Source organism: Hyla sarda, chromosome 2 (assembly GCF_029499605.1).
Source record: "Hyla sarda isolate aHylSar1 chromosome 2, aHylSar1.hap1, whole genome shotgun sequence".
NCBI lineage: Eukaryota > Metazoa > Chordata > Amphibia > Anura > Hylidae > Hyla > Hyla sarda.
Window position 1 is genome coordinate 245,944,391 of NC_079190.1, and position 18,118 is coordinate 245,962,508.

General features: G+C 38.7%; 1 protein-coding gene across 1 annotated transcript in view; it reads right to left on the reverse strand.

The window, feature by feature from the left end:
* PPM1E (protein phosphatase, Mg2+/Mn2+ dependent 1E) overlaps positions 1 to 18,118 on the reverse strand; it is a 195,136-nt gene that overhangs the window by 65,305 nt on the left and 111,713 nt on the right. Inside the window, exon 2 of the mRNA XM_056556873.1 lies at positions 4,262 to 4,380. Coding sequence (XP_056412848.1) covers positions 4,262 to 4,380 — 119 coding nt within the window. The remainder of the gene's footprint in view (positions 1 to 4,261; positions 4,381 to 18,118) is intronic.

The window sequence follows — 18,118 nt, forward strand, 5'->3', positions numbered from 1 at the left end:
TCCTGTGAGCCGTTGGCGCTTTAAATTAATGAGATGCGGGCCGCCTGCGCTTTAAATGGTTAAGTTGCCGGCCGCCTGCGCTTTAAATGGTTAAGTTGCCAGCCGCCTGCACTTTAAATGAATGAGAGGAGAGCCGCGGCAAGCTGTCACCTCCCCCTGCAAGCGCTAAAAGCCTGGCATTTAGCGCTTGCAGGAGGAGGTGACCACTTCCGGCTCGCAGCTTAATCGTTTCCAGCGCCGCGGCCGGTGTGAGGCGAAAATTTGCAACCTCACACCGGCATCTCATTCATTTAAAGCGCAGGAGGCCGGCAACTTAACCATTTAAAGCGCAGCGGCCGGCATCTCAACAATTTTAAAGCGCAGTGGCCGGCATCTCATTCGTTTAAAGTGCAGCAGCGGGTGTGTGTGTGTGGGGGGGGGGGGGGGGGGGGGGGTTGTATAACGTTAAATACAGTGGAACCGCCATAACTTACAAAAATACAGTGATATGCATATTTGGTCATACCTCCCAGCACTACCGCAAGAAAATTACAGAAAAATCTAATCAAAGTGAGGACGCCATTATACTAGTCTTTCATGTGCTGCAAACATTACATGTGTAAGAGCCTGCCCTTTTATGGGTACTTACAAAGGTCACGCCATAGGTTTATTACATAACTCACAAATGCCATAAAGGAGCAATAGTAATCCTGTATATGACCCTCGTGGAGCACTACAGAGAATTCTTTATAATACTATTTAGGTCTGAAATGCTTTTGTCAGTGCTTGCACAGTCTCTGAAAATACTGTCTTTAATGAGTCTTCAGGATTCTCAGTTATGGTGTGAGGGTTCCTGTCATAGTAAGAATCCCTTTTTTGCTATTGATACTAGCTTTTCCCTTTACCAGAACATCATTTTTCCCCCATTGTTTCATTAGACATAGTACATTTGTCTTTATTGGCGGCTGGAGCAAAACAGACCATTTGTGCAAAGCAAAAGCCACAGGAAGCAAATGACTGCTTTTACTGGTCTCCGGCATCAATCCCTGTTAGTCAACATGAAAGTAAGTAACAAAGTTCTTGTAATAAAGTCTGTGACCAGGGTGTATAGATAAAAGGGTGATTTTACTATGGTAAGGCAGTGTTTCCAAACCTTTTTCAACATTTTTACTGTGGGACACACCAACGCCTCCCTCCAATATGCAGTTTGCCCCTTGTAGGTAGGGCTGACCTGTAGGTAGTTTACCCCCTGGATGTAGGACCCCATGTAGGTAGCTATATAGCCCCCCCCCCCCCCCCATAGTTAGCTTGTTCCCTAAAAGAAGCACTCTCACTGTGGCAAGGGAAGCAACCTTGCTGTTAGCTATTGAGGGAATTAGGAGCTTAAATGAAAATCTTGTAAAACTGTGGGAAGGACCCCGATGTGATGAATACTTAACCAAGGCTAGGTACAGACTGCATTTATAGTTTCTGTAAGCGGTATCCATCGGCATCCTGCCAGGAACTGGATGCAGACAAATACTGTGGCAGATAGCAGTGGATGTCATTTATTTCAATGGCCCCAACAGAGTCAACAAGTGATTTAGTTTGGGCAGCTTTCTGCTAGTATACGCTATTTTAATGGGTCTGCTGCGCTATTAATACCTGTTAACATGCCAGATACCAGCAGGATGCAGACAGATACCTTTGAAAGAAACTATAGATTCATTTCTGTGGTGGGAGGCACTTATATAGGTTGGGATGTCCTACAGTGGCTGCTGGGAGAAGGCACTGCTGTGACTACTGGGAAGAGGCTCTTAATACTGAGGAGGGAAGCTCTATTGTTAGAATTACTCCCAAACATGGGGAAAACGGAGGTAGTTACTATTGGGGTAACTGCTATAATAGCAGAAAGGTTAGGGTGGGGGGTTGCTGTATAACCTTGAGAAGAAAACAGATACTACTTTAAATTCTCTTAGTGGGATGAGCGGCGCCTAATATTAAACAGAAGCCCAGCTGTGTTGTGTTTACTTTTGGTAAGGGGGGGGGGGAGATATTTTCAAGAAAAAAGTAGGCAGTTTCATAAATCTTATCACCTAGACATTGCCCATTTCCCCCCAAAAAATCCAAATTCAGTCAGGCAGTAAGAGTCAACAAGTCACTTATGGAAAAATATTAAGTCTTACAACAAATCCATGCAGGTAGAAAACATACTGCCAGGTATAAGTATAAAGCAAGGGGCTTTATAAGATATTTGAAAAATGTCTAAAGAATGGATGTCAAAAACTATAGTTCCTAGAGATGGATATTAAAACCCCTAATATATAGATACACATCTATATTCTATCTCAGTTACCAACTTTTAAAAAGGAGTTTTATTGCTGCTCATTTCTAGGGATGTTACTTGTCTATAGTAAAACCCAAACAGTAAATTATGCTAAAATAGATTTATAATTTAGTCCAGCAATTCAAGTCTAGGTATTACCTAAAGTAAACACCAGATGGCAGTATAACTTACAAACATTTAAAAAACTAAGAACCCATTCACCAGAACCCCCCACTGGTACCACTAGTCAACTTTGATCTACTTGAAATAAAAATTTGGCGATATCCAAAAAGTAAAAAATTATAGACAATTACCTTGTGGATACTGATGCCATACTAGGAATATACATTCCAGAGGAGATTGTCCGTATTAGATTCATTCAGAAATCTGCAGTTTTACTGAACATCATCTCCGCAGATAATTCTAATAATATATACACTGATCAAAAAAATAAAGGGAACACTTAAACAACACAACGTAACTCCAAGTCAATCACACTTCTGTGAAATCACACTGTCCACTCAGGAAGCAACACTGATTGACAATCAATTTCACATGCTGTTGTGCAAATGGAACAGACAATAGGTGGAAATTATAGGCAATTAGCAAGATGCCCCCAATAAAGGAGTGGTTCTGCAGGTGGTGACCACACACCACTTCTCAGTTCCTATGCTTCCTGGCTGATGTTTTGGTCACTTTGGAAAGTTGGCAGTGCTTTCACTCTAGTGGGAGCATTAGACAGAGTCTACAACCCACACAAGTGGCTCAGGTAGTGCAGCTCATCCAGGATGGCACATCAATGCGAGCTGTGGTAAGAAGGTTTGTTGTGTCTGTCAGCGTAGTGTCCAGAGCATGGAGGTGCTACCAGGAGACAGGCCAGTACATCAGGAGACCTGGAGGAGGCCGTAGGAGGGCATCAACCCAGCAGCAGGACCGCTACCTCTGCCTTTGTGCAAGGAGGAGCAATGCCAGAGCCCTGCAAAATGACCTCCAGCAGGCCACAAATGTGCATGTGTCCACTCAAACCATCAGAAACAGACTCCATGAGGGTGGTAGGAGGGCCCGACGACCACAGGTGGGGGTTGTGCTTACAGCCCAACACCGTGCAGGATGTTTGGCATTTGCCAGAGAACACCAAGATTGGCAAATTCGCCACTGGCGCCCTGTGCTCTTCACAGATGAAAGCAGGTTAACACTGAGCATGTGTGACAGACGTGACAGAGTCTGGAGACACCGTGGAAAACGTTCTGCTGTCTGCAGACCCCTAAAAAAAAGTGAATTATCCCCTCCCCTAATAAAATGTTGAATCACCTCAATCACTTTACATTATTTTATTTAAAAAAATGAGAAAAGAAAAATAAACAAACATGTGGTATCGTCATGTGCTGAAGCGTCAGAACTATTAAAATATAATGTTAATAAAACTGCACGGTCAATGGTATAAATGTAAAAAATACCAAAGTTCAGAATTGCTGATTTTTGGTCACTTCATATACCAGAAAAAAATTATTAAAAAGTCCCATCAAAACAAAAATGATACTGATAAAAGCTACAGATCATGGCGCAAAAAACTTAAAATAATAAAATAAATAAATAAAGAGTATCATTGTAATTGTGTGGGCCTACAAAATAAAGATGACTTGTAATTTTTTACCATAAGTCGCAGAATGGTGTGTTTTTCCCCCCAATTTGCCTCACAAATATTTTCTTTTGGTTTTACCCTACAGTCTGTGGTAAAATGAGTGATGTCATTACAAAGTACAACTGGTGGCAAAATAAACAAGCCCTCATATGGGTATGTAAAGCGGTATGGCTATAAGAATGCAAAGAGGAAAAACAAAAGTGGAAAAATGGTGGGAAAAAAATAATCGCTTTATCCTTAAAGCGTTAATAAAATCATAAAATGCTAAAAAATATTACAAAAGTCTTGTAGGTTAAAGGATAGTACATTCTAATAGTCAATAATAATATACTCACGTATGATCCCCTCAGTGCCATCCACATGCTTTGGTACATAGTATGCAGATAGGTCGCTTTGCAGAATCTCATCAGCTGTTGCCCTTGCCAAAGCAGCTGCCAGGAAAGATGGGCAATTACTAAAGAAAGAAGACAGAAAGAGACGTTAGTCAAACAGCCCTAACAAGTAATTTATTTTGTACGATTCCTGGAACTAGAGGGCAAAGGAGAACTGGCAAAATACAATTCCACAGTTATGCTCCATAACAAATTATATTACAGGTTAGCAGGCTGCTCAACTTCTCCTAGCAGATTGAGTTATGGTTTCTATTCCTGACTCTCCTCGTCCTTCTTTAGAGAAATCAGATGCAGCCACAAGAGGACCGAAAACTGCTTAGAACCTGATGGCTCTTGAAAGTTCTTGTACATATCTAATACTGAAAAATGTGGCTCATTACCATGAAATGACTCTATTAGGGGCCCTCCTAACCTACATACATTTGGCCCCGTTGCTTTTTAGGCCCGACACATCACATTGCGGCGCAGCTAAATTGCTGGCGGCAGCAATGTTTTGCCTCAACCAGCGATAGGCTGAGCGACAGAGTAATGTATTGAGCCCACCCCAACCTTTTCCTTAGTTCCCAGGCCCCATAAATAATTCTGACGCTCACCAGCTGAGGGAGGACATCGCTGTGGGTAGCAATTAGCCAAGTAGAAAAGTGATGTGTTGGACCCCAAAAGCAGAAAAAAAGACCGCCCGGGAGGACGGGAGAGCGATACCAGCAGCACTGGTATATATATATATATATATATATATATATATATATAATATATATATATATATATATAATATATATAATATATATATATATAATATATATAATATATATATATATATATATAATATATATAATATATATATATATAATATATATAATATATATATATATAATATATATATATATATATATATATATATATATATATATATATATATTTTTTTTTTTTTTTTTACTGCAGCAGACAAGGCATAGTGACTGAATTTAAAAAATGCAGGATAACCTTTTAAAAAGTCGCATTTGGTCACAATTTGTTATCAATTCAAGGATTTATTTTTTATATTTATTGAAAAAAAAAAAAAAAAAAAAAAAAAAACCACAAAAGGTTTCCCACAGGGGCCACGAAAGTAATAATTGTGTTAGAATACCAAATCCAAATGTTACTGTTTCTATAGCGCTTTGCTCACATGGGATAGTTTTATTGTGGTTTTGGGGTTTAAGTAATTTTTTACTTAAATGTTATTAATTAACATAAAAGAGAACACACACAATAAAGAAACAAGAAAATAAAGAGATAAAACCAGTGTTTCAGTATTTTACATTGTGACAAAGTAGATAATTGTATTTATTATCCTAGGCTATGTTCACATCAGCGATTGGAGCTCCGTTGGCCGATTCCATTAAAATTACGTGACTGCAGGTCGGGTTTTTTTCTCCACTAAAGTCGTGCAAAATAACGGACATTTAACGGGACCCCAATGGACCCCCAAAGTGAATAGGACCTATTGGGATCCGTTGATGTCAGTTGTGGCACCCTTCTTCCCAGTCCCGAAAGGAGCTTTGTGGGGCTGATGTGAACAAGGCCTAACACGATTATCTAGACATATTATTCATTTGTCACTTAAGTATGAGCTTTTAATTTAGCATGATAATCCAGTCTTAGGTAAACATGGCGGTCTTGTTTTATTGTGGGTTTGCTTTCAATTTTGTTGCAAAAGGCCACAAGCCTGGAAGATCAATGGTCAAGATCAATGGTATCAATTAAGATTAGTTGGGATCTGACAGAACAAAAATGTGTTATATATCACGACTCTCTAATACATGGAAATCATGAAGGAAGTGTAAAAAACCTTATTGTGAAGCATTGCATTTGGTTGCCTTGGTGGTTTTACCTAGGATTAGCTTAAAAAAACTATTGGCATTTATGTAGCCAAACATTTTCCTCATGTGCCAGCCAAGCACAAATATCTGAAGGCTGAACAATGAAAGTTTAGACCCAGTGTTCACACATTTTCTTATTAATCGTTTATTTTCTTAGATTTTTTTAATTTTTTTTATACCTCTGGCTCAAGGTCAAGGGACAGCTCCATATACATTAGTATAAAACACCTTGTCTTCTTCAAATAATCAAATCTGAAACAAACATATCCTGTTACCCAGGTTCCCTTCTGTAAAATCCACTAACCAAACACCAAAAGAAACTTATTAAAAATGGCATTTGGCTATATTTGCTAAGATCCAGTACAGAGCAAGACTGCGTCAGGGGATCTCTACAACATGGATCGGGAGGAACACTGCTACACTAGCTATTACATTAGCTGTTGTGTCACCTTCCCAGGTACCATTTTTAGCAGAAGCCATGTTATTAAATAAAGGGTCTTCCGAGATTTCTTTTTCTTTCTTATTTCTTTTTTATTTCCCCTGAGATCCATAAATAGTATGCACTTCAAGAACTGCTTGTACATTTGCTTTTAGCAAAAAGATAAAGTATCCTAGCTGGTCTTTGTAATTTCATCCACAGTCTCCAGCAGGACGGTGACATTAGCAGAAGTCATTTCCCATATCAGTGGTTGAGCTGTGTGACATGTGTGCTCCAGGCATGCATACATTACCAGACAAAGGGACGTAAGCAGATTGAAAAGACCTTCATTAAAATAACACAAACAGCAATATATCTCAAATACTCCCAGAAGAAGCCAGAAAACATCTTTCAGAATAAATACAGTTTAACTGCATCATAATCTCTCTTACTCCACAAGAATGGGACTGAAGACATCTTAATGTATGATGTGCATGTCAAGTCTTCTTAGGTAATAAAAATGTGAAGCTATTTCTAGAATCATAGCTGAAACTAATAATTTCTGATATTTCAAGTAAAAAAAAAAAAAGCCTACAGTCATTAATCTGTGAAGGAAAAGAAGACCGATACCGGCACCTAGTGCATTACCCTAAGTAACAAGGCAGTTAAATAAGAGGATAGGCCCGAGGACCATATAGATGGCCGCTCACCTTAGGTTAGATGAATAAATGCCTATCACCCCAGAGAAAATGGGGTACTGAGAGTCAGAGTAGCCGCTGCCCAGCTGCACTGCTGGCCTGGATGCAGAGTAGGAGAAACTTCCTCAGATCAGGATCTGAGGAAGGGAGGGCACCTCCCAAAACGCGTCATCTCATGTTTGTTATTTTATATTGCTAATAAAAGTGGTTCCACCATGAACCTTAAAAGGTTTTTTTTCCTTAAGTTTCTCCTACAGTCATTAATGGGAATGCTGGAGCCAGCGCTGGGAGCGTGTGATGTCATAGCCCTGCCCCCTCGTGATGTCACGCCCGCCATCTCAATGCAAGTCAATGGGAGGGGGCGTTACGCCCCCTCCCATAGACTTGCATGGAGGGGCCGGGGCGTGACACCACGAGGGGGCAGGGCTATGGCGTCATGAGCTCCCGGTGCCGCCTCCAGCGCTCAGAACAATTTGAGTAGTGTAGTACCCCTTTAATAGTGAACATCAGTGTGATCGCTGATGTCCGCCATTAGAGGAAAGACCCCGGCTTCCATCTTTACCCGGGAGACACTGTGATCACGGCACACGGGAGCATACATGTACGTAGCTATGTGCTATGCTCCAGGGTACAGTGACATACATGTACATCATGTGTCCTCTATGGATTATTTATTACATTCAATATGATTTGCACACAGATTTTATACTGCATTCAATGAGAGCTGTTTCTCTCTTTCCTATCAGTACATTTAACGTAAATTTAGATCGTTACGCTATTGTATATAGAAAAAGTATAAGTTGCAATCTGTTTTTTTTATGCAAATCAATGGGAAACAGATTATGCTGTATGGCATGAATGTATACATTACTGCGTACAAAAACACAGTGTGAACCTAGCCTTAATCCTATTCTGAGAGGGAGTAACAAGGGGGAATTTATATTCATCTTCAGTTATTCTGTTAGCTGAATATTCTGCCCTATATAAGGACAGCATATGAGTAGTATGGATCTTTATCTCTTATACCCAAACTAGTCCAAAATATAAGGACAGCTCAAGGGTAAGTTAACTGAAAAAACCTACTCATAAAACTGAATTTATCATATAATTCTAAAATGATCTAATGAAGCAAATAGTTGGCCACAGTGATGCCCCGTCTCGGCCATCGATTAGCTGAGCGGCAGTGTGAGACCTTGGGCCCAGCTTCTGCAGCTCAGAAAGACAATCGTTATGAGTCGCTGGACGAGAGGCGGGGCATCACTGAGGCCAGCAAATGGCTTAACGGCAGTGTGACACACTGTAGCATAGTAAGACGGGAGAGCTGAAGGTACGGAAAGGTTTATTTTGTTATGTCCCACACGATGGGCATACTTTTGGGGGAAAAAAACCCATAAAACAGCTGCTGTATAACCCCTTTAAGTAGATGAAGGGGTTAACATCTTATTAATTGCATAGTCACCAACTTCTTAAGTGTTCTCATATAGGATTTTAATTTCTATGAAGTGTGTATTTATTAGGAAACCTGTGGCTAGTGATCATAACAATGTACAAATAATGCAGAATAGAAGCAAAGACTGAGAATTATACAATACTGCAACATAAAAAAAAAAAGTAAGCAAATGTGAGCATCCTGAATCAAGGTTTCATCAATTTTCCACAGCCTCACATTTTTGTTGCCGTCTCCAAACCGACTAATTGTCACTAAAGACCTCATTATGTGAGCAAATACTTTGCAGTTGCATTTTTCTTTATTATACACGCGGTGTGGGTGTTACACAACACACTTACAGCAGCATTTCTAACAATCTGGGGAGCGGGATACAAATTATAAGGAAAGATTATAATGGACGTTTTCCATCAATTAGCAGCCATAAAAAAAATTATGTATAGGAGTCCATTAGTGAAAATTTCATTCAGACATACACAGACTTCTCCCTTTTCATACTGTATGTATGCAGACACTATTGTATGCAAACATAAAGCGCCTCCTTTAAAATAAAAGCTGTATGCACATAAAAACTCTACACGTTCCTGATTCACTCAACCAACTGTCTCAGAATTTAAGGATTTGCTCCAAGAATGGATGAGAACAGTGCTACTTATTTTGTGCCATAACAGGTTTCAAATAAAGCTACTTAAAAAAGATAAAATATAAAAAATAAGTGATTTATGCTGTATAATAAGGCCTTCCTAATCTCTTTTTTGATACTATTTTGTGGCATACATTGGAAAACTGTCAGAATGGTATACTGACCTATACCTCATAATACCTGTGCCGGATCCACTGATTTCAATGGGCTAAAGAAGTCGAATAGTGAGAGCATTTGAAATATTTCTAAGCATAAACAGAAATGGACAGAGCAGATACACCGTGGTATATGTTGGCATACGGTCAGCCAGCTTTCACCAATGTACTGCCAAATTTTATGTGAATGTACCTAGACTACACTCAACGTTGATCTTTCTTGTATAAACACAGTCTAAGAAGATGCAAGCAAATGGAAGAAAAACTTTGTGATGATTTATGAAAAAAAAAAGGATCTTTGAAGTAAGTATTAGATCTAACCCCAGTGCTAGATTCACTGCTTACACTATTAAGTATTGCTATAAAATGTCCTTGATCCAACTGTAGTGTTGGATGGTATACTATAGAGAAATAGTAGAGCAAGAGCCCCTCTCCTGTGTGGGTGTGCAGTGTATGAGAAATATCACTAGCCCAGGAACAACAGAAAAATAGAGGGAAAGCGAGTGAAAATGACATACGGTATACTTTACAAGTAATTAAAGTAATAAATTGTGATGCTTCTCACATACACACATGGCAGCTTATTCTGAATAGTTAACTGAAACAACAGGTTAAAAGAAACCTAAAAGATTTTTTTTTTTAAACTTTGTAATAATACTTTACAACATGTCATTTCCATGCACATCATCCCTTCCTCATTTCCCTAGCTGCTAAAGATGTGGAGAAAGAATTCTGCTTCCAGACAGCCCTGAAAGAGGTTCATCTCCTGAAGAAGAAAAGGGTTGGGAAGCTGAAGTTCCACAAATGATTTCAGAGAGTTGAGAAGCCCCCATACACATTAGGCAGCCGGCTAGTCCCACGGAAATCAGGGGGTTTGGCCAATATTTCTCTAATATGTATTGGGTTAATGAGAATCTATCAGCTCTATTTGCTGCTAAGTGATACGGATACTGTTGGATAGCTATTAGGATTTACAAGCAAACTGTACCTTTCCTGGAGCTAATAATTCTTATTGCTCAGCCAAGAAGGGTTTTAGGTTGAACTTGATGGACTCTTGTCTTTTTTTCAAAATTAAAGGGGTACTCCATTGGAATTTTTTTTTTTTAAATCAACTGGTGCTAGATATTTAAACATATTTGTATATTACTTCTATTTAAAAAAAAAATCTTAATCCTTCCAGTACTTATTAGCTGCTCCACAGGAAGTTCTTTTCCTTTTGAATTTCCTTTCTGTATGACCACAGTGCTCTCTGCTGACACCTCTGTCCATTTTAGGAACTGTCCAAGGTAGGAGGAAATCCCCATAGCAAACCGATCCTGCTCTGGACAGTTCCTAAAATGGACAGAGGTGTCAGCAGAGAGCACTGTGGTCAGACAGAAAGGAAATTCAAAAAGAAAAGAACTTCCTATGGAGCATATAGCAGCTGATAAGTACTGGAAGGATTAAGATTTTATAATAGAAGTAATTTACAAATAAGTTTAACTTTCTGGCACCAGTTGATTAAAAAAAAGTTTTCCAGTCGAGTACCCCTTTAACCCCTTAATGACCGAGCCCATTTTCACCTTAAGGATCAGGCCAATTTTATTTTTGCATTTTAATTTTTTCCTCCTCGCCTTCTAAAATCCATAACTCTTTTATATTTCCATGTACAGACCCATATAAGGGCTTGTTTTTTGCGTGACCAATTGTACTTTGTAATGAAACCTCTCATTTTACCATAAAATGTACGGCGAACCCAAAAGAAAATGTTTTTGGGGAGGAAATTTTAATGAAAACAACAATTTTGCACATTTTGGAGGGTTTCGTTTTCACACTGTACAATTTACGGTAAAAATTACATGTGTTCTTTATTCTGTGGGTCAATAGGATTAATATGATACCCATGGCTAGATACTTTTATATTTTTGTACCGCTTAAGAAAAAAAATCTAAAACTTTTTGTACAAAATCAGTAATCTAAAATCGCCCTATTTTGACCACCTATAACGCTTTCATTTTTCCGTATATATGGTGGTATGAGGGCTAATTTTTTGCGCCGTCATCTGTACTTTTTTTTTAGATACCACATTTGCATATATAAAACTTTTAGATAATTTATAAATTTTTTTAAAATAAAATGTGACAAAAAAGCTGCCTTTTTGGACTATTTTTTACGTTTACGCCATTTACCGTACGGGATGATTAACATTATATTTTGATAGTTCAGACATTTACGCACGTGGCAATACCAGATATGTTTATTTTAAAAAAATCTTTACGCTTTTTGGGGGTAAAATGGGAAAAACTGACAGTTTTCATTTTTATTGGGGGAGGGGATTTTTCACTTTTTATTTTAACATTTTTCCCCTTTTTTTTTTTTTTTTTTTTTACACTTTTTATGTCCCCATAAAAAGTGTAAAAAAAAATAAAAAAAGTTAGCAGCCGAAACCTGCAGTGTATGACGGGAGCACCCTTCTGATGCTCGCGGTCATACACAGGACGTAAATGTACGTCCTGGTGCGGGAAGTCCCGCCAAATCAGGACGTACATTTACATCCGTGGTCATTAAGGGGTTAAAAACTATGTTAAAACTATGTTAAAAAGTGTCAAAGAGGCAGAGCCTAGCTGTTTAATGGGGTTATCTAGGAATTTTTTTTTTTTTTATATATATATATATATCAACTGGCTCCAGAAAGTTAAACAGATTTGTAAATTACAAAAACAGATTTGGAGAGGCTCCTGTCATTCAAACAACCATATGACAATCAGTATTATTAAATAGTTATATAAATTAATTTACCTGTATTGTTGCCATTTGTCCAAGACCTTGTCCAATTTGTCCAATTTATTTTTATTTAGATTTGTAAATTACTTCTATTAAAAAATCTTCATCCTTTCAGTACTTATGAGCTTCTGAAGTTGAGTTGTTCTTTTCTGTCTAAGTACTCTCTGATGACACGTGTCGCCCAGTTTAGAAGCAAATCCCCATAGCAAACCTCTTCTACTCTGTGCAGTTCCCGAGACAAGCAGAGATGTCAGCAGAGAGCACTGTTGCCAGACAGAAAATAAATACTCAACTTCAACAGCTGATAATTATTGAAAGGATTAAGATTTTTTAATCAAAGTAATTTACAAATCTTGCTGGCTGTGGAGCCAGTTGATATATTAAAAAAAAAAAAAAAAAAAAGTTTTTTCCTGGAATACCCCTTTAAGTGCCACAGCCCGGCATGCCTCCTCACTTGCTCTAACCTCTAACCCTCCAGCACCTTCTAGATTGAATTACAAAGCACTGTACATCCATCATGGGTTGGGAGGCCATCAATTATATTGTCCTAGAAAACCCCTTTAATGCTAGGTTTTCACACAGGTTTTTTTCTGGTGTTTTTTTTGGAATTCTGCCACTGCAGTTTTTAAGCCAAAGCCAGAAGTGTATTCGATAGGAATAGGACATATAAAAGGAAGGACTTGCACTTCTCCCTGCTGGATCCACTTCTGACTTGCAGTGGTAGTTTTGCAAAAAAAACTGCAGAAAAAAACCTGTGTGGAAACCTAGGCCAATACACATTATATTACCGGTATATGAATACGGTATATACTAAATGTGGTATAACTACTATTGGGAAGTAAAACAGTTCATTGGAACATGATCACATAACAGACTGAGAAAAGCTTAGAGCTATAAATATAAACAGGTTTGACAATCAATTTGTTCCAAACATTCTAAATCAAATGAATCCTGGTTTAACTAATTGCTAATTACATTTCCAGTATAGTTTATATTATTGGCAAATTACCTTTATTGCTACTAAATTTGGACAGAAACCTGCTATGCTGGTAATACAGCAGATGTATGTACTACAGTATAGTAACTTTTAATTATTTGCTGGTCCACAATGATGAGGAGGATGGTGACAGTTTATATTGTGAATAAACTAAATAAACATACATTAAATACTTTCCATTGTAGGAACTGACCAGAGTAGGAGCAAATCCCCATAGAAAACCTCTCCTGCTCTGGACAGTTCCTAAAATGGACAGAGGTGTCAGCAGAGAGCACTGTGGTCAGACAGAAAAGAAATTCAAAAAGAACTTCCTGTGGATCATAACAGCAGCTGATAAGTACTGGAAGGATTAAGATTATTTAATAAAAAGAAATGTACAAATCTGTTTAACTTTTTGCCACCAGTTGATTGAAATAAAAATGTTTTTCCTTTAAGGACTCTTCGTTTTTGCACTTTCATTTCTTCCTCTTAGTAACATAGTAACATAGTTCAGAGTCCATCAAGTTCAACCTATAACCCTAATGAGTCCCTTCTGAGTTGACTTGATCCAGAGGAAGCAAAAAAAAAAACCCTCATACTCTAGGCAAAAATTCCTTCCCGACTCCAAATATGGCATCAGAATAAATCCCTGATTAAACTTTCTGTCCCTATAATTCTAGTATACATAACCAGCGATGTTATTCTCCAAAAATGCATCCAGACCCCTTTTGAACTCTTTTACAGAGATCACCATGACCACCTCCTCCGGGAGAGAATTCCACAGTCTCACTGCTCTTACAGTAAAGAACCCCCATCTGTGCTGGTGTAGAAACCTTCTTTCCTCTAGACGTAGAGGATGTCCCCTTGTTATAGATACAGTCCTGGGTATAAATAGATCTTCTAAAAAACATAAGATGTTTTAGGCTTGTAGAGGCTAGTTTTTTGCATCACCAATTGTACTTATAAAATAATCTGCAGCGAAACAAAAAAAATTATTTGGGGGGGTGACTTTTTTTTTTTTTTAAATGCCATTTTGCTCATTTTTAGGGCTTCTGTTTCTACGCAGTGCACTTATTGGTAAAACTGACAAATTGGCCAACATTTATCATTGTCTTTAGACAGTTTTTTGTGTCTACAAATGGTGCAAAAAAGGCGCAATCAGGGTTCATTTGCGCCTTTTTTGTGCCTTTTGGTTTACACAGTTCAGCTGATTTTGAGTTGCAAATTACTGATTTTGGCAATACACATGATATGGAAGGGTTTTATGAACTGCACCTTTTTGTGAAAAGGTGCAAAAAAGGCGCAAAGCCATTGAAAAGTCTCTAAAACTACACCAGCCCAGACCTGGCATAGCTTTTTGGTGTATGTTTAGAGAGAAATTTCAGAAAATGTGACCTGCACAAAATGTATCAAATGTTCTGTGACTACTTAATAAATTTGATGCTCCTACACATTATCAGCACACAAAAAAAAAAAAAGGTGTAAAAAATGCTTCACTTACACCTACAATGATAAATGCTTCACTTACACCTACAATAATACATGCTTCACTTACACCTACAATAATAAATGCCGGCCATTATCTTTATTCTGTAGGTCCATACAGATACAATGATACCCAATTTATGTAGGTTTTATTTAATTATAAATACATGCACCAAAATTACTATGTTTAAAATTGTGATCTACTTACCCCTTTAACTTTTGTAGTTTTCCACGTATGGGGTTTTGTGAGGGCTTATTTTTTGCGCAGTGGTCTGTAGTTTTTATCGGTACCATTTTTGTTTTGATTGGATTTTTTGATCACTTTTTATTAATATTTTTATGATCTATGAAGTGACCAAAAAAGTTGGTATTTTTTTACGTGTACGCCATCGACTGTGTGGTTTAGCTAACCTTATATTTTAATAGTTCGCACTCTGCACTACCACATAAGATTTTTTTTTATTACATTATCTTACTTAAAAACTAGGAAAAGGGGGTGATTCAAACTTTTATTAGGGGGGCTTATTCACATTTATTTTATTACTTTTTTTAACCACTTTTTACTTGTTTTTATCTATCCCCCTTAGGAGGCTATACCATGCAATCTTCTGATTGCATATGGTGATCACTGCTATGCCATAGCATAGCATTAATCCGTGTTACCAGCGCTCTGCTGCTCTAGCTTGCTGTGCGGTTTAAACCCTATTAGTGGGACTCAGGAAGTATATGTACGCCCTGAGTCCTGAAGGACTCGGGAACTGGGGCATACCTGTATGATCTGCATCCTTAAGTGGTTTAAATACAACAATGGTTTTGGGAAAAAAGCAGAATTTTGTCACTAGTCACTGTCCCTTTGTACTTTCAATGGGAGTTTCTCTGAATTCACCCAGCACCACCACTACATAAATGGCTAGATTCATCAAAACCTATGCAGAGGATAAGTCGACCAGTTGTCCATAGCAACCAATCAGCTTGCTTCTTTCAATTTTGAAAAGGCCTCTGAAAAGTAAAAAAGAAGAGTGATCTGATTGGTTGCTATAGGCTTCTGGTCAACTCTGCGCAGGTTTTGATAAATCTCCCCCAAAGTGTACGGAGCAAAGTCTCCCAGCTCCCACGCTCTGTTTCCAGTGCCATGGCTGCATGGCAATGGTGCTGGGTGTTGGCACACCGTCGATCAATAGCTTTTGGATGGAAAACCTCATTAACAGTTTTGAGGTTTTAACATTATGGCTTATTGATTTATGTATAAAAACATTAAACATTCATACTACCTATCTCCTAGATGCAAAGCTGAGAAGATGACACTAGAAATACTTTGATATTCAGTTCTAGTCCCTACTTTTATTCCTTTTTTCTGTGCACTTGTATCGTCAGCCAGTTTATCTGAATTCTGCTCTTCTGGAAAAGTGGGTCAGCAGAGCTATGAAAGTGTCTACATGGTTTAGTGTAAAACGTATATTTTCATGACATCTGCAAAGAGGCCAATGTGTGCTGCATTCACCAGAGAACCCACAGCTACAGGAAAGTACAATACTGAAGGAACCAGAAGAGAGGACGACAACTACAGAAAGCATTTAGGGTCAGACCAAAATAAAGCACATTTATCAAAACCAATCGAATCACGATTTTAGCGATATAGCGATACGGCCCTCCGGGAAAACTTGCGATTATCTGCTCGGGCCGGCTCACGTGTGCTGCAGCAGGCGGGGCCGGCCAGAGCAGGCAAAAACAAAATTTAAATACTAAAATTCAGTGTTTCCCAACCAGAGTGCTTCCAGTTGTTGCAAAACTAAAACTCCCAGCATGTCCGGACCGGCAAAGGCTGTCCGGGCATGCTGGGAGTAGTAGTTTCACAACAGCTGGAAGCACCCTGGTAGAAAAACACTGAGCTAAGTAAAAGGGCGCAGGGACCGGCATCTCCCGGACCCTGCAGATGCAGGTTTCCCTCCGTGCGGTCTGAGGTCTCATCTCTTCTCCATACAAGCAGTAGGACCTTTCCCTTTTCAGCCAATCACTGTCCGCAGCGGTGTCACGTGTCAATCCAGTGATTGGCTGATGGGGAAAGGTGACATAGGGGAAGATGTGATGGGAGAAGATGTGACAATGAGGGGAGAATGCGACAGGGAGGAGATAGAAATTAAATGGAGATGTGAAATGGGCGGTGGGCATAAAATGTGTGGATAGTTGTAAAAGGGAGGAGATTGGACATGAAATGGCGGGATTTCACAATTTATTTATTATATCGCATTGCATATCGATATCGCAATATTTAGGCCCATAATCGCAATCGAAAATTTTCCCCATATCGTGCAACCCTACTAAAACCTATTGCAAATGGTCTCTGTATTATTTGTCAGCTGCTTGTACAACAATGAAAATGTTGGCTGTGTCAAGACCTACTTTACGCCGGAGCAATGTCTGCACCACCCACAGCAGATATCAAGTGTACCATACAGATGGGACCATGCTACACTTCAGCCACTCAATGCCAAAACAAGTATTGTAGCACTTATGTGGTATTACAGCTAAAGAGGACTTTGGCCAAAGAAGGACCCCTAGCTCCACCATGTAGCCCATAAGGCCCTGCTGGCAGCAGGAACTAAGAGGTTGCCTGTCAATGGAACACAAACTGGCCACACAAGCAAAAATACTTCAGTATATATATAAAAAATTTAATAAAACATTACGCATTAAATGGGCACTGTCCGATTCAAAAATGTTTTATGTATTTTGGCAAAACATTAACCTTTCTAATATAGTTCATAAGAAAATGGTTCACTCCTTTTTATAGAAATCATGGCTTATAAAAAAAAAAAAACATACCATCCAGAACATAATCCTGTCTGGCTGCAGCATCTTCTGTATCTAAGATGAAGTACAGGCTGGGACAAAGTTCAGTAAGTGAGGGCAAGACTAGCACTCCTCTGTGCTCACTCCTGTCCTATCAGACTGCAGCATGAAAACAGAGAGGGAGGGGTTACAGAGCAGCCTGCAGTGAATGGATGTAGAGACCCAGCACAGCACAGCAGACTCAGGAAGGAAGATGAGTCATGCAGAGTGAGGATACGCCCCTTTAGAGCACAGGATGAAAAACCAAGTGAGCAAAATAAAGAAGGTATTTGAGTAAGAGATATATAGGTAATAGACACATAAAAATGATATGTACAAGATCAGGATTGGGTATTAAGTAAAATAACATCTTTTGTCGGATATGACAGGTACTCTAGCTTATTAGAAAAAAAAAAAACTAAACTTAATTGATGAAGTGTATTTATCCAACACTATGAATGCATTCATCTCACTGAAGTAAATGGGAAGACTACCATACCAGGTACAGACGCTATTCAGAATAA